This window comes from Microtus pennsylvanicus, chromosome 5 (assembly GCF_037038515.1).
Source record: "Microtus pennsylvanicus isolate mMicPen1 chromosome 5, mMicPen1.hap1, whole genome shotgun sequence".
Taxonomy (NCBI): Eukaryota; Metazoa; Chordata; class Mammalia; order Rodentia; family Cricetidae; genus Microtus; species Microtus pennsylvanicus.
In genome coordinates this window covers 88382687-88400537 of record NC_134583.1, presented here as the reverse complement: position 1 = coordinate 88400537, position 17851 = coordinate 88382687, and the positions used below count along the sequence as shown (strand labels likewise).

Genomic DNA, 17851 nt, shown 5'->3' with positions numbered 1-17851 from the left:
CAAGATGAGTAAATGGGTGATAGATGATGGTCTTCCGAGGTAATCAGCAAGCTCCAAATTTACTAAGCTTTTCTGAACTGACAGTCTTAAAAGGACATTAAAAAAAACATGAGGGGGCTGGAGAGATGGCTCAGCGGTTAAGAGCATTGCCTGCTCTTCCAAAGGTCCTGAGTTCAATTCCCAGCAACCACATGGTGGCTCACAACCATCTGTAATGAGGTCTGGTGCCCTCTTCTGGCCTGCAAGCATACACAGAGAAAGAATATTGTATACATAATAAATAATAAATATAAAAAAAAAACATGAAATAAGCACAGGAATGTATGTTGAATATCATTAGCTGTGCAAATTAAACAATCTGGTGGTGGCATGTGCCTTTAATTCCAACACTGGGAGGCAGAGGCACGCAGATCTTTGAGTTGAAGACCATCTAGAGATACATAGTGAGACCCAGTATCAAAATAAATTTAACAAACAAAACAAAATAGCAGCAAGATACCACTCAAGTCTGTCATTAGAATTACCATATGTGGTATGTAAAATTGATAAAAGCAAAAGAACATTAGGTGGGGTAGCAGTTTTGAAAGGTAGATCGACAGTTTCTCAAAAGATTCATCAGTTAATTCTAAAGTCCATAGTTTCATTTACAGAAATATACTCAACAACACTAGCCTAGGATAAGAGAAATCAAAAGGATGGACGCAACACAAGAAAACTTAAGCTGTAGAAGTCTCTGTGTTTTGGAAATGGTGGTGATTATACAGGGTATACATTTATTAAAACATGTAGAAGCCAGGGATGGTGCTGCATGCCTTTAATCCCAACACCCAAGAGACGTGCAGATAGATCTCTGAGTTTGAAACCAGTCTGATCTACATAATTGTGAATACCTGTCCAAAAAAAATCTAAACAAAAATACTGAAACACAGTTACAGCAGGTCCATTTTGTAGTATATATTCCGTATCTCAACAAAATTGAAGAAAACATCTGTGGTGACTGACATATAAATATGCTTTGCCTCTTCCTGGCGAGGTGACTTTTTATTTCCATACTTCCTGCTCACCTTCTGACTCAGCTTGTGCATTCATATTCCTCTTCCTGAACCAGCAGCTCTGTCCTGTGGGAATCTTGTCCTGTTTCCATTTGTCAAACCATTTTGTGATTGTAGCGCTGCTGCTTACCTCTTGTCATCAGAGCTGGTTTGCTTCAGTTCCAAAGAGTCAGCACTTACAACCTAAGTGTGACAGTTTCACAGTGTTTGCAGCATGTTTAGTGTGATAGGAAGATGTAAGACCAAGGATGTTTTAAACATTCAGATCTTGAGATATGACAACTTAGCTTTGATAATAGAGGAAGTCTTATTCACGGTGTATCTTGTTGCTGTCTGTAGCTGTTTTTGGATGTCCTAAAAGCTACACTGAGATGTGGGGGATATGGGATGGTCTTATAATCACACTCGAGTGTGATAATGGTAGTGTACTTACTGAATATCAAGGCTAGTTTTCAACTTTTGTTTTTCCTCCATTTAGTTCATAAAATTTTTCAATATTTTCTTCTACACTTTCTTTTGGTGTGGGAAGGGGTTGGAGAGATGGCTTCGTAATTAAGAGCACTTGCTGATCTAGCAAAGACCCAGATTCAGTTCCCAAGACCCACATAGTGGTTCACAACTGTAACTCAAGTTCCAGGGCATCTGATGACTCTTGGTTTCCACAGGCACCAGACACACATATGTGGTGCACATGCAGGCATGCAGGAAAACACTCAAATGCTTAGAAAGACTTTATTTTGGGCAAGTGAAATGGCTTAGTGGGTAAAGGTGCTTACCACCAGGCCCGATGGCATGAGTTGGCTCCCTGGGACCTGCTTGGTGGAAGGAAGGAACCAACTCCTGCAAGTTGTCCTCTGATCTCCATACATGGTGCACATACTCCCAGATAAATAGTGATACATTTCTTAATCTTTTATTTTAATTGCAACACTTGGGAGGCAGAGGCAGGTAAGTCTGTTGAGTTCAAGGCCAGCCTGGTCTACAGAGTTCCCAGACAGCCAGGGCTACACAAAGAAATCCTATCTCAAGAAACCAAAAAAGAAGGCAGTCTTTTTTTTTTAATTTTTTTTTATTGATAAAAGAAGAATAAAGAAAAAAAAAACAAATTTCCACCTCCTCCCAGCCTCCCATTTCCCTCCCCCTCCTCCCACTCTTCTCCCCCTCCTCCCAGGACCAGTATAGTGCTTCTACCTGTAATTCCAGAAGTTTGGATGAATCAGAAGCAGAAGCATCAGAATTAGTCTTGACTACACAGTACAACCAGGATTAGCCTGGGCTACATGAGTTGCTCTCTAAAACAAAACAAAAAAAGACTTTATTTTTCAGCAAGCATATATGAATAAAGTGCTTGAGCAATATATAGGATATAGTTGGAAATCTGTCCCTTGTGACCTCTGTGTCCTCCCATACAAAAATCTCAAGACTTTGGCCAGATCTCTTCCTAAGCATTTATATATTGAAATACAGGTTTATTTTATATGAGCAGAATCACCAATAAGTGATCTGGAAAATTCTGTTGATTAAGCAGAATAGAAAACTGTATTTCAGGCAGGCAAATTGGAGTCTGTCGAATGCCTGTGTGACATAACTGTATTTCCTCATTGTTGTTTTTAGCAGAAAGCAGGGAGGGCCAAATGGCCTTCCTGTTTGGTGTTGACTGCCTGTTTGATTATGAAACCCTCTGAGACCTGGTTTGCTTTCACATTAACTGACCTTGGTGTCACCCTCACCTTCCTTCTGCCTTTTTCTGCTTTTGGCTTCTGACTTGTCTTTCCACTTGTAGTCTACCTCAGTTTGAGGTTGGTGTGCTGTGTAGAAGCGATCACACTCTCTTCTGGTTTTAGTTGTCTGGGAGGTCAGCTTCCTTCCTTGTGGACACACAGTATAGGCAGCCTGTCATGTGTGAGGGTTTATATTCTTATGAACTCTTTGTTTTGTTTGCTTGTTTGTTTTTGTTTTTTAAGATAAGTTTTTTTTATAACTCTGGCTGTACTGAAGTCAGAGATCTGCTTGTGTGTCGCCATGCCTAGTTCTTATGAACTTTTTAATTTACTGTCCACAAGGGACTGGCTTACAGTTCAGAGGTTTAGTCCCTTACTGTCATAGAGGGAAGCATGGTGACATGTAGGCAGACATGGTGCTGGGTAGGTAGCTGAAAGTTCTGCATCTGGATCTGCAGCAGCAGGAAGACACGTGAGTCTCTAGCATGACTTGAGCTTCTGAAACCTCAGTGACACACTTCCTCAAACAAGGCCACACCTCCTAGTATGAGCCTCTGGGGCCAGAAAGCTGAGAAGATAGTATGACAAAAAAAAAAACCAAACCAAAACAAAAACCTCATGAATCAGGGGTGATAGCTTACATCTATAAGCTCCTAGTACTTAGGAGGCGAAAACACACACAGTACTTGGGAGGCAAAGGCACAGTGATTGGGATTTTGAAGCTGTCTTGGGCTACAAAATGGAGAGACCTCATTTCCCAAAACTAAACAGAAAAGAGCAAAGGGTATCCTGTGGTTTTCTGTTAGCTGATTGCAAGCAATGCACAGGAAATGTTTGAAACTTATTCATTTTTCCCTATAGTAACAAGTATGACTTTTTGCAGAGAAGGCAGAAATTTACCTGTTGACAAGATTGCAAAGTGCAGAGTACAGAGAAACTAGCTAGAGCTTTAGCTCTTGCCAGGATACTTTAAAGAAGCCCTTTCTATGGATGTAATATCCATTCAGTCACAACCTGGATGAATTGTAGAAGTCAGCTAAGTGCAGAAGGGGAAGTATTTATTTAAGTGGATAAAACTGGGGCTTGGACAGCTTAGGCTAAGGGACTCAGCTCTTCTGTGTTCGAGTTTTCTAATTTATAAAATGGGATAAATAACCACCTCATAGGGTTGTTATTTATTGTATATAAAGACTGAATTTAAAGTTACCATCTTTTCAGTTACACTTCTGCAATGAAGCATAGTTGATTCACTGGCGCCATTACCAGTTTTCTTGAGTTGCTGAGTGTGTAGGTCTACTTGTGGAGCTTTTTCTGCATCCTTTTTGTTGTTGTTGTTTTGGTTTTTTGTTTGTTTGTTTGTTTTTGAGACAGGGTTTCTCTGTGGTTTTGGAGCCTGTCCTGGAACTAGCTCTTGTAGACCAGGCTGATCTCGAACTCACAGAGATCCGCCTGCCTCTGCCTCCCAAGTGCTGGGATTAAAGGCGTGCGCCACCACCACCGCCCGGCTTTTTCTGCATCCTTATTGTTTACCTAAAGCCTCTGTGTTGCTTTAGTGATGGAAACAGGGTCATTTGATGAGCTCTTTCATTTGCTTGAGGGTTTTTGTTGGTGGTGGTGGTGGTTGGTTTGCTGAGACAGGGTTTCTCTGTGTAACAGCCCTGGCTGTCCTGGAACTAGCTCTTGTAGACCAGACTGGCCTCAAACTCACAGAGATCCACCTGCCTCTGCCTCCCGATTGCTGAAATTAAAGGCATGCACCACCACTGCTTGGCTTCATTCCCTTGTTTAATTAGAGAGTTCAGCCTTTTATTGTTACCCAAATATTACAGTGTGTCCAAATTCCTAGGTCATCAGACTTTACCAGTTACAGTGCTTTTGCCTTCCAAAAACAGGGAAGCCAACTCAGTGACAGGCACATGCACATCTACTGCTTTAAGTCTGGGCTAGGGTGACAACCATGCTGATTAACTGAATGGTTCAGCTGAGACATCAAGGACCTAAGTTCATTTTATATTCTTGCTCTGCCATTCTTAGCATGGGCTCATTCTTTGGCTCTTCCTGGTCTCAGGCAATCACAATTCTGGGTGCCATGGGTAGTAGATAACAGCTGAGGAAGAAAAGTTTCTTCCTTGTCTGTCTATGAATAGACATTTGAGTGATTTCCCTTGGCTTTTGTGAATAACATTGATGTATAATAGGTTTTATTTTCATTGTGCTGTGGGTGGAATCCAGGATTTTGCACATGGCTAAGCTTATACTGTACTTCTGAGACTGAACAGTACCTCTAAACACTTGAAATCATTTTTAAATGCAGCATCATTTCATTATACCAAATCATAATCAAATTGCAATCAAAATTCCATTTTAACATCATTTACTATATTAAAAGTCTAGTATTTGATGTCGGGTGGTGGTGGCGCATGCCTTTAATCCCAGCACTTGGGAGACAGAGGCAGGCGGACTTTTGTGAGTTCGAGGCCAGCCTGGACTACAAGAGCTAGTTCCAGGAGAGGCTCCAAAGCTACAGAGAAACCCTGTCTCAAAAAACAAAACAAACAGGGGGCTGGAGAGATGGCTCAGAGGTTAAGAGCATTGCCTGCTCTTCCAAAGGTCCTGAGTTCAATTCCCGGCAACCACATGGTGGCTCACAACCATCTGTAATGACGTCTGTGCCCTCTTCTGGCCTGCAGACATACACACAGAATATTGTATACATAACAAATAAATAAATATTTAAAAAAAACAAAACAAACAAAGTCTAGTATTTGAAATATATTGATTCATTAAATTGATGGTTAAGAGACTCAATCCCATTGCATAAACATAAGCCAGATAAGTAAGAAAGCTCCAGTGAGGGGCTGCACACCTGTAATCACAGAAGTCAGGAGACAAAGGCAGCAGGATCAGAGGTTCAGCGTCATCTTTGGCTATATAGTGACTTCAAGACCAGCCTCAGTTTCATGAAACTTATCTCCTAAACATAATCACACACATAGGGGGGTAGAGAATGAAAGGGATCCTAGAAGTAATTTTATGCCATCTGTTTTGAGGACATTCTGGATTCACAGTGGTTTTTCAGGGTCAGAGAGCTATGTTGCATTAAATAATGAAAGTGTGTAAAAGCACATAGTAGTCACAAAATAGAATTACTATTTGTATCTCTAAAGTTTTTAAATTTTAGTTCTGTGTATTTGTATGGGTATGTGCATGCAAGTGTCTGAAGATACTAGAGACATTGAATAACCTGGAACTGGAGTTAACAGACAGATGTATGCTGTCCACTATGGATGCTGCATTCAAACTCAGGTCCTCTGCAAGACAAATACATACTGTTAATCTCTGAGCCTCTCTTCAGCCCTATTTGCATCTTTTTGGGGAGTCACTATAATACCAGGCTATTATTTGACATGTAGAGCTCTACCTACTTCTACTTCAACCTCCCAAGCGCGGGATTAAAGACATGTGCCACCACACCCAGCACCCTTATGTCTTATGCTAACCAAAATAAAACTTGCTGAGCATGGTAGCTCATGCTTATAACCCAGCACTTGGGAAGCTGAGGCAGGAAGTTCATGAGTTTGAGGCGACCTTGTAATAAAACACTACCAAAAAAAAAAAAGCAAAACCAAAACAAACAAAAAAACAACCAAAGCCACCAGTGTGTGATTGTTCTTACAAAGCCAAGATTAAGTTTGAAACTAGGGTAATTTAGATACCCAACTCATTGACGAAAACTTTCCTACTTGAACCAGCCAGGCATCCTCAATACTTGCTTCTCAAGTGTTTGCTGCAGTGGCTCACCTGGATGTGCTAGTTTCCAGCTGTTTTCTGATCTAGATCAGCCAGGGTCTCATAGTTATACACAGTTCCTGCTGGCTAGAGACAAAGGAGGGGTTGCTGTAGAATACTCCAGGACTCCAAGAGATACTGACTGCTTTGGGGCTTAGCTTCGCCCTTGACTTCCAGTATTTGGGTGTTTCCTTGCTGTGAAACACATCTGTGTTGGGCAGAAGAGATTCACAACTGGTGAACAGGCTATCCCCAAGGAAATCTCAGTGGAACCTGAAGGCTAGGTTTTGCTTTCATTTACCAGAGTCTGACTTAGAATCTTATATTGAACTGAAAAGGAAGCATCAGCCGCTCAGAAAAGGATTTAAATTACTGGTTTGTCCATATTTAGAATGTCTTGCCATCATTTCTTCTGTATGTAACACTGAAATCCTTTGTGGTTGACTGCTGCAAAAAGGAATCTTTGACCCAGCAATTTTAAATACTTTGGACACCTTTGGGAATTTTGAGAATTGTTAATTTAAGCTGTACTTATCCAGGAGAGGACATGGATAAGTGAGCTGTATCCTCTGCATCCAGAGCTTCTGGAGTTTATGTTTATCATATAGTGGCATAATAAATATCAGGTTCTAACTTTTATTTATGGAGGCAGCAAAGAACTAACCAAGCACAGAGATAAGTGGGGCATAACTGGCAGCTCAGGGCCTTGCTGTTAGTGCTGCCCAGAACTGCAGGTGTGCAAAGCTTCAGCAAGTAGGGAGGGAGGGAGACCTGTTGTGCTCTGCTAGTGATGGGACCTCCTCTGTGTGCCTCACTGCCAGTGTCTGTGGTGAGGTTGGGGTGTAAACTGCTTTTCTCTCCTTCCCCATCCTGCATTTCTCCAATGTGTTCCTTAACTGGTTTTTGTTTTCCTAATGATTGCTTAGCTCTAGTCAGGCTGAGATTTGTCTTTGTAAAGGTGGCCAGCCACCTTATCTGGTTCTGGGTCATCTCTGTAAGTGCAGAAGACCGGTTGGTTTTCTTTTTTCTGCCTTTCCCTCCTCATTCTTCTGTCTCCCTCTCTCCCTTCTTCCCACATACTTTTCAGAAATGAGGACAAAAGGCATTGAAGCAGAGGCACACTTTACTCAACAGGTTTCCTTGATGGCCTGATGGCCAGTATTTTCGGGTTCTTAGCAAAAACTCCCACTATTCACTTTTTTTTTCTTCTGAGACAGGGTTTCTGTATAGCCCCGCTGTCCTGGAACTCGCTCTGTAGACCAGGCTGGCCTCGAATTCGGAGGAGATCCACCGGCGTCTACCTCCTGAGTGCTGGGATTAAAGGCGTTTGCCACAATGCCTGACTTGTTGATGTTTCTTCTGGTTCCTGTATGTTCCATTTGGTGGCTCTGATGAGGAACTAGTCAAAGAGGACTAGCTGATTGAAGGATGAAGCAAGGCCAGAGGGGCATTGCAGCCACTCTTCTTGTTCACTTGGTGTTGGTGGTGTGTGCGGATATTGTAGGAGGGGTTGAGCAGAAGTATAAGACAAGACTTTTCCTTTCTCAGTGAGGAAAAATATAACTGGAAAATCATTTCAAGCACAAAGATGAACAAGTCAACCTGTCTTCTGTGTATAACTTCACATGAGTGATGGGTATAATATGATAACTAGAGTGGCAAATACAGAGGGATGCCTCTTCTGACTTCCATGGGCACTGTGTGCACATTGTACGCATGCATACAGAACACTCATAACATAAAATGAATCAAAAAATATTTTTTTGGTGTGTTTTTCGATATAGAGTTTGTCTGTGTAGCCTTGGCTGTCCTGGACCCAAGTACTGGGGTTAAAGGCATGCGCTAATACCACCCAGCCTTTTTTTTTTTTTTTTTTTTTTGGTTTTTCGAGACAGGGTTTCTCTGTAGCTTTGGTGCCTGTCCCGGAACTAGCTCTTGTAGACCAGGCTGGTCTTGAACTCGCAGAGATCCGCCTGCCTCTGCCTCCCAAGTGCTGGGATTAAAGGCACGCGCCACCACCACCCGGCTCCACTCAGCCTTTTTTAAGTGTTGAAGCCAGGTGTTGATGAACCAAGTTCAGTCCTTGGAGCCCACATGATGGAAGGAAAGGGATGACTCCCACAAGTTGCCTCTGACCTTCACAAACTTGCTGTGTATATGTGTGCAAACACACACATGCACACACATATAATATAAAAGACTGTAAAAGACAGTTTTAAATTTCAGGCTGGAGAAATGCTTAGTGGTTAATAGCAAGTATCACTTCTGCTTTTGGTTGTTTATTTGTTTTGTTTTGAAACAACCTCTTTGAAGCTGTGGTTGGTCGTCAACTCACAGAGATCTTTCTGCCTCTGTCTCCCTAGTGCTGGAGTTCACCACACCTGATTTAAAAATAAATAAGCCAACTTGACAGACTGTAGAGTCAGCAGGGCCCTACAGCTGGGGTAGAGGGTGGACAGGAGGAAGCTGTTCTAGATCTTGATGTGGTAGTGGCATGTACATTGGAACTCACTCAACTGCTTGTTTATATGGGTGCATTTGAAGTTGGACATAGTGCCACACAGTGGTGATTCCAGCATTCAGGAGGCAGGAGGATTATGAGTGTAAGACCAGTCTGGGCTGCATAGTCAGTTTGAGGCCAGACCAGGCTACAGGGCAAGACCCTTTCTCAGGTTTTGACATCCTCAAAACCCCACAAAACAACTCACATAAGATGGGCATGTTTTCTTAACTGTTCCTCTTATTTGTCCCTTTCCCTTTCTTTCTACTTCTGTGTCTTTTATTACTTTTGGTGCTAAGTACTGTCAAGACCTGGTGTATATTAGCTACTGAGCTAGACCTCCAGCCTGTGTTTTATTTTTTGTAAATTATAATAAAGTTATTTTGAAAATTAATTTAATCTGAGCATGGTCTCTTCAATCTGTAATCCCAGACCTGGGAGGCTGAGATAGGAAGATAGCCACAAGGTCAAGACAACCCTGTGCTACATAGTAAAATTCCAGGAAAGCCTAGCCTACAGTGTGTTATGGTGTCTCACAACAATTTTGTTTTAAAATGAAAAATAAAAGTGTAGTGTTAAATTGGTGATTGCCTTTTGGCTCGTCGGCCGTCAGTGAGGCAACATGGGTCACCAGCAGCTCTACTGGAGTCACCCGCGGAAGTTCGGCCAGGGATCCCACTCTTGCCGCGTCTGGTCAAACTGCCACGGTCTGATCCGGAATTACGGGCTGAACATGTGCCGCCAGTGTTTCCGGCAGTACGCGAAGGACTTCGGCTTCATTAAGTTGGACTAAGCGACCTCGAATGGATTCTTCAAGACTCTACCCAGTGGAAAAGATGAATGCCAGTCTTTGGACATAAGAATAAAACAAAGTGAAGACCTTAAAAAAAAAATTGGTGATTTAGAGGCTAGGTACTACTCATTGCTGATTTGTCTGCTGCTCTTCTCAGCTATCTTAACTTTTGGCATTCAAACATCTGCTTGTGCTGTGGTATCTCTGATGTTTTCTTGCTGAAGATGGATGCTTAAAAGAAATCCCACAGGGGGCTGGAGAGATGGCTCAGCAGTTAAGAGCACTGCCTGCTCTTCCAGAGGTCCTGAGTTCAATTCCCAGCAACCACATGGTGGCTCACAACCATTTGTAATGGGGTCTGGTGCCCTCTTCTGGCCTGCAGGCAGACACACAAGACAGAATATTGTATACATAATAAATAAATATTTAAAAAAAAAAAGAAATCCCACAGTAGCTCAGAATTGAGTATAATAGAGGGTTTTTTTTAAAAGATTTATTTATTATGTATACAATATTCTGTCTGCATGTATCCCTGCAGGCCAGAAGAGGGCACCAGACCCCATTACAGATGGTTGTAAGCCACCATGTGGTTGCCGGGAACTGAACCCAGGACCTTTGGAAGAGCAGTCAGTGCTCTCAACCTCTGAGCCATCCCTCCAGCCCTAGAGGGTTATTTATTTAGGGGTAGACTCACAGATTACAGTCCTCTGCTGGAACGGGGAACAGCAACTGAATCCCACATCCAGAAGAGAGGCTGGCGTGCACTTTACATCTGCATATAGTGTATGAGGCCACGCCCAAGTGGGCAGGTAACTTAAAGGCTGCTGGCTATAGGAATTCCTACAGCACCTAAAGTTCTAAGCCTAATACAAAATTATATACAATAAGAGCAAATGTCAGGTGTAAAAATTGGAATTACAACCAGCATAAACAATATCAAGCAAGAAACATCAAATAAATGTTTCAATAATTATCCTATCCTAATGAGTTTAAGTCTTGTAAAATAAATAACTTGGCCAAGTCATAAGAGGAAAGTAACTACAACTATCTAATCTTCAACCTCATCGAAGACCCGAGAAGGGAAATAATATTACTTGAATAAGCAGGAAGTGCAGTCAAGCAACTTTCAAAATGTGCAACAAATGACAGACAACTGGCCACCTGGGCAATCATCAAAGTCTCATTTGCAGCATTGGAGCAACCAACTTTGGCTAAAGCCTAGAGTAACTGACAGACCATTTTCAGAGGAAGGAAAGTTTTCAAAACTGTCTTATTCTGTCTTGGCAAGATCTGACAGTCTTTTTTTCTTGTATCCTGCTTGTCCTGTCCGAACATCATACATTTTGTCAGTGGTCAATCATGGGCAGTTCTTTGCCCAAAGGCCAGTTTTGCCAAGAAGAAAACAAGCTTCAAGTGGAGTGTCTTTGGTGATCAACATTCTCTCGGGAATAGATCAGTACTGTCAGGAGCAATTGTGTCTCATGTCAGCAGAACCCGAAGTTATTTAAATGCCATATTCTACAGCTCTTTGAAGTGGTTGAAGATTACCTATCTATGCAGAATACAATCTCTAAGTATCTAAAGAACCTGATTAGTCTAACTATAAGTATGACAAACATGGATGACTATTGACCTATGAATCTTAATACCTATATAACTTAAAAACTAAGACTTCATATTATAATATTAAACAATCTTTAAACAACTGTGCAACAATTGAGGACAATGATCTCAAAATGTTAATAATGTATAAGTATCTTGATCAGAAGTAGAAATGTATATTACAATATGATAAATATATCCTAAAATTGTATCAATATACAAAGTGTCTTAAGCAGAGGTAGAAGCATGCATGCATTCAATATGACAAAATAACTTTGCCTAGGTATACAGATATTGTAGACAAAAGTAGGAACATATTCAATATAATTTAAGTTTGTATCCATATACAAGAAATCTATACCTGTGTAAATTACCTATAAATAATAGCTCACAAATGCTCACTCCATTACTCACTGTTGTTATTAGTGTGAGTAAGCACACACTAATCTATTATCCTGTCCAATTTCCTTTTTTTAAAAGAGATCTCTGAGTTTACCTAATTTTCCTCCGACCCCTAACCCTATAACAATTATAATCAACCCCTACATGATGTCCCTAACCCTGAGGACAAACTTTGTTGGGAGAGGTGATATCATCTTCTAGAATTACTTCCAGCTGTCATGGGGGCAATGTTCTTTCTATAGGATCCTGTAAAAATACAATGATGGTTAAGTTCCAGGATTCCTGTCTTACCATTTACTAATTGCAGATAGTCTCTGAGTATTTGGTAGGGTTATTACGAGGTTCCTATTTGGAGTTCTGGCCAGAACGCTGTAAAAAAAAAAATGTACCATTTCACCTAAACAAGCTGGAACCATCTTGAGCAGCTGGTACCCAAAACAGGTCTTTTAGTAGTGCTATCAGCATCATGACATCATGTCAACCAAGTGGAGTTGTTGTGGGGCCCATCTTTTTTCTGGAAACTTAAAAGATTACTGCAGGAAAATTCATTGTTCATTGTGGAAAACTTAAACATTATTTATACAAACATATATATTCAATGAAAGGTACAATAGAGACAAAAATAGGTATGAGGAAAAGTAGAATTTTTTCTAAATTGTTTTTTCTTTCTGTCCCATATCATGGCTCCTGACATGAGACAGAAACTGTGAATTTTTATTTTAACAGCATGCTTGGATTTAAAGAAGAACACAGCCAGTGTCCAACTCCAAAGCCAGCTTTGATTTTTAAGTGAGTCATGATTATTATTTTATTTAGTATTTAGAGATTCTTACCCTTAGATTACATGTCCTCACAAGTGATAATTCTCTTTGCTTGGTGATCCTATCTGGATAATTGTTTTTTTCCTCTTTAGGCATCTAGATGTCCAGGGTCTCTTGACTTTCTGAAGATGAGTATTTTCCTGCAAAGACAAGAACAGAACCCTGCCCCAACCCTTAAGAGGTTTCCTTACCACCTGTGTGGGTTGTCACCTCTGTGGATGAGTTGTCATTTCTTTCTCAAGAGATTCCTCTTTTTCAAACCGAATCTTTATTAGTTTTGATTGTTTCCATAACTTCTCTTCTCTTGTTGAAACAAGAGCAAAATCCTTTCCCCAACATAGCACATCTCCTGGCTTCCATTGTGAGGTCAACACATCCTTGAAATACACCAGCTGATTTAATTCAGAAGACTTTTCTATTATCCAATGTCTCTCTGCTGCTGTTGTCCCTTTCTCATTAGTGTTAAGAAAATTCAAGGTTAATAAAGTATTGTGTAATCTATTTTTGGGGTATTTTGCATCCCTTTCTGTTTGTTTAATATATCCTTTATAGTTCAATTTGATCTTTCTATAACTGCCTGACCTGTAGGATTGTGTGATATACCTGTAATATGCTTTATATTATAATAAAAAACTGTTTCATTTTCTTTTTTTAAATATTTATTTATTTATTTATTATGTATACAATATTCTGTCAGTGTATGTGCCCGCAGACCAGAAAAGGGCACAGATCTCATTACAGATGGTTGTGAGCCACCATGTGGTTGCTGGGAATTGAACTCAGGACCTTTGGAAGAGCAGGCAATGCTCTTAACCTCTGAGCCATCTCTCCAGCCCCTGTTTCATTTTCTTAGAAACATGTGCTGGACCATTATCTGTCTTTAATTCTTGCTATAATAATGATAGCCATAACTTCTAATAAATGTGTGATTGCCGAATCAGCCTTTTCTAAGCTTAAAGCAGTTTCCCATTGAAAACCTGGATAAGTGTCAGTGGTGTGGTGTACATATTTTAATTCTCCAAATTCTGTAAAGTGGAACACATCTGTCTGCTAGATTTCATTCCTTTGAGTACCCTTTGGGTTAATCCCTGCAGGTAGCAGTGTTTGGTTATAGAAAGAGCAAATAGGGCATCGCTTTATAATCTCCTTAGCTTGTTGTCATGTTATAGAAAACTCTTTCTTTAAGCCTTTGCTATTGACATGATGTTTCTTATGGAATTCTGAGGCCTTCAACACATTTCCAATCAGTAATCGATTCATTTATGCATTACCTTATGCTACCTGGCAGACCCATATGGGATCAGATGTGTGTTATGTGTATAGGACAAAGCCTATTCCTGATTTCATCTTGAACTTGTATGAATAATGAAATCAATTCTGTATCATCTTGTATAAATTTAGCGGTTTCAATATGCAAAACAACACTTTCTGCACATTGTGAATCAGTGACTATATTAAGAGGTTCTATAAAATCCTTTAGTATCATGAGAATAGCATATAATTCTGCCTTACTTAAGTCTTCTGATTTGTAACCTGCCTTCCCTGATTATTTGAGTCAGTATTTATTTGCTCCAGTTATTGGTGTGTCCCATACAATGCAGGGAAGGATCCAAGTAGTTCTCTTTACAAGGTTAATTCTATCACTTTTGGGATGATTGTTCTTAATCTCTCCTAAAAAATTAGCACAAGCTCTTTGCCAAGGTTCATTGTCTTCCCATAATTTTTTAATTTCATCAGAAATAAAAGGCACTATAATCTCTGATAGTTGACGAGGTCTCAGTTTTCCTTTTATAATCATTCAGAGACTTTCCACATAAGTTTTTAATTTTTTACTTGGTTTATGTGGTAAAAATGTCCATTCTAAGATATCTTCCCTTTGCATTAAAATTCCTGTAGTGGAAATTCTGGAAAGCAATATGACCAAAATGCAATTAAGATTTTGATTCACCCCATCCCCATGTGCCCTCTGTAATTTTTCTTCAACAACAATCAATTCCTTTTCCTCTTTAGCTGTTAATTCTCTGGGACTGTTTAAGTCTTTATCACCATCTAAGGTTTTGTTTAATGAACTATTAGATCAGGTGTTATCCCAACAGCCAGTTGTAGACTGGAAATGTCTCCCAACAATCTTTGAAATTCATTAAGAGTCCGCAATTGGTCTCCCTTAATTTGTACCTTTTGTGTTCCAATTTTCTATAAACTTATTTCATAACCTAGGTAATTGACAGAATCTCCTCTCTGTATCTTTTCAGGAACAATTTGTAGTCCCTATTTTGACAAAACTTTCTTTACTTCTTCAAACATTCTTTCTAAAGTATCTATGTTTGACTGAGATAGCAAAATGTCATCCAAGTAATGGTAAAATACAGATTTAGGAATTTTTTTACATATTATTTCCAATGACTGACTTACAAAGTATTGGCATAGGGTGGGGCTATTCAGCGTTTTTTGTGGAAGGATGGTCCACTGGTATCTCCTAGTAGGCTGAGAATTAATATAAGTAGGCACTGTGAAGGCAAAGTTTTCTCTGTCCTTTTTTTATAAAGGTATAATGAAGAAACAATCTTTAAAATCAATGACTATAAGGCCATCCTTTTGTAATAGAGAAGGCAGAGGAATTCTAGATTGTAGGGGGCCCATAGGTTGAATTACCTTGTTGACAGCTCTGTCACCATTCTCCATTTACCAGATTTCTTTTTAACAAGAAATACAGGAGAATTCCAAGGACTGGTTAATTCTTCAATATGGTGAGCTTCTAGTTGCTCCTGTACCAGCTGTTCTAAAGCCTGCAGTTTGTCTTCTGTTAATGGCCACTGTTTAACCCATATTGGTTTCTCAGTTAGCCATTTTAAAGGTAGGGCTGTTGGTACCTCTAAACGTTTGCTAGTTGCTTTGTGTTCTTGTACAGTCTAAATGGCTGGTGACCTTTGTGCATAGTACCTTATAATGTCCTTCCCACAATTATGAGTTTCTGAAACTGCAGGAATGTTAATCTGTGTATTCCATTGCCGCAGCAGGTCACAACCCCATAAATTCACTGCAATATTAGCCATGTACGGCCTCAGCTTTCCTTTCTGTCCTTCTGGCCCTATGCATTCAATACACCTTGTGCTTTATTTCATTTGAGATTGGATTCCAATTCCTAGTAACTAAACATGTGCCTCTTGAAGAGGCCAATTTGGATACCAAGATTCAGTAGTATGATACTCATGTCCTCACTGTGTCTATCAAACCAACATTTACAATGTCATTTTTATGCACTCTTAGCTTTGGTCTTTGATCGTTTTTAGAAGTCTACCAGAATATATGTTTCCTATTTCCTATTAGAATTTTTTATTTATCCTCCATGTTTATTCCATCATCCATAAAAGTATAGTCTTTTACAGAAGGCTCTGGACTTTTTAATTTTCCTGGTGAGACGTGTCCTCCACAGTGACTGAGAATGACTGGACCATTTTTGACTTGGAGGCCTGTGAGAGGGCCCCCAAGGAGTTTCCTGATGGTATTGCGTTGCTTTCTCTGTCTTTTGTTGATCTGCATTCATTGGTCCAATGTCTGCCTTTGCCACACCTTTTACATATACCTGAAGACTGAGTCTTCCTAGTCTTGCCATTCCCAGGGGAGACATTATTCCTAGGAGTTCCTTGTCTACAATCTTTTTTCAGTTGTCATATTCTACCACAATGAAAACATTTGGTTTGTTTGTTTGGTTTTGGTTTTTCGAGACGGGGTTTCTCTGTGGCTTTGGAGCCTGTCCTGGAACTAGCTCTGTAGACTAGGCTGGTCTCAAACTCACAGAGATCCTCCTGCCTCTGCCTCCCGAGTTCTGGGATTAAAGGCGTGTGCCACCATCGCCCAGCATAAACATTTGGTATTTTGATATCTCCTCATACCTTTGGAAATTGCTTCTCCCACCCAAGATTCAGTATTATAGTCAAATGTCTTAATGTTCATTGTATGCAGGATCCATTCATCCATTGGTGCTGATCTAACCTTTAAAGGCCCAAGTATCTTTTTGAATTCTAAGTTGGCATTTTCAAAAGCCAGAGATTCAATAAGTATTCATCTAGCATCTGGGTCTGTTGCTCCTTTTTTTTTTTTTTGTACAACCTTAGTTAATCTTTGTAAAATGTCACTAAAGGGTTCTCTCTGGCCCTGTTTAACCCTGGTATATGATTCCATTAGTTTTCCTATTCTTGAATCCTGTCTCAAGCATTTAAGACTGCTTTGTGGCATAGGGACAAGATTTGTTCATCGTAAAGAGCTTGATCCTGTGGGTCAGCATAAGTGCCCTCACCAAGAACTTGATCTTGGGAAGTCTCAAGCCCTTTTGCTTTTCCCTGTTGTTCTAAAATTTTAGCCTTTTTCTTTAACTAACATTTAAACATCAGTTGAGGCCCATCGTCCAGGACTGTTGAAACTAATTGAAGCCAGTCGTATGGCATAGTTTTAATGCTAGAAGCCCTTGTCTTTACCATCTACCTAATAAATGTGGAATTAAGCTGTAAGTTACTATTGCTTGCTTAATTTTTTTTCGATCATTCATTCCTATAGGTATCCATCTACCTTCTTTGGATACTTTTGGGCCTTTAGAACTTGATGCTTTGTCAGAGTAGATTACATGGTAGGAAGCTAAAACCCTGGCTGGGTAAGTCATTTCTAACAGCTACTAGTGATGTTAAATCCTGTCCTTGTACCTTCTTTCCCTGCTCATCAGCTCCAATAATTTCCTCAATCATTTCAAATCTTTATTTTTTAAAAAGCCGAATCTCCTGGCCTGTATATATCTCTAATGATTTCATTGAGGCACCTAGCCTCTGGTCCTCATTCTGCATGTGTGAATCCAAGGTCTGAAGTTTTTCCTTTAAATATAACATCTCATCCTTGGACATTATTTAGATAGTGTGCATATTGTCTCCTGGAGAGATATTCTATCTGCTAACCTATCATAACTTTTAAACAAATTTTGATTGTCAAATTCAACAGTCTGAATTCTTTCAGAGAATTTTTCAGTATCTTTTGCCATGGATTCAATTTTGTCTGTCAAATTATTGTTACCCTTTTCAATAATATTAATTTTTTTAGGTAACTTTTGATTTTTGATGGTATCAATCCTGTCAGCTAGCTGTTCATTATTAGTCTATAAAGACCGTATCATTTCTAAAAGTGCC

The 17851-nt window shown here is 39.9% G+C and overlaps 2 protein-coding genes across 4 annotated transcripts in view; both read left to right on the top strand.

The window, feature by feature from the left end:
• Pacs1 (phosphofurin acidic cluster sorting protein 1) overlaps positions 1-17851 on the top strand; it is a 131193-nt gene that overhangs the window by 37921 nt on the left and 75421 nt on the right. The window lies entirely within an intron of this gene.
• LOC142851059 (small ribosomal subunit protein uS14-like) lies at positions 9659-9955 on the top strand. The gene has a single exon (XM_075974953.1). It carries the CDS (start codon positions 9685-9687, stop codon positions 9853-9855), a length of 171 nt encoding a protein of 56 aa, XP_075831068.1. The 5' UTR covers positions 9659-9684; the 3' UTR covers positions 9856-9955.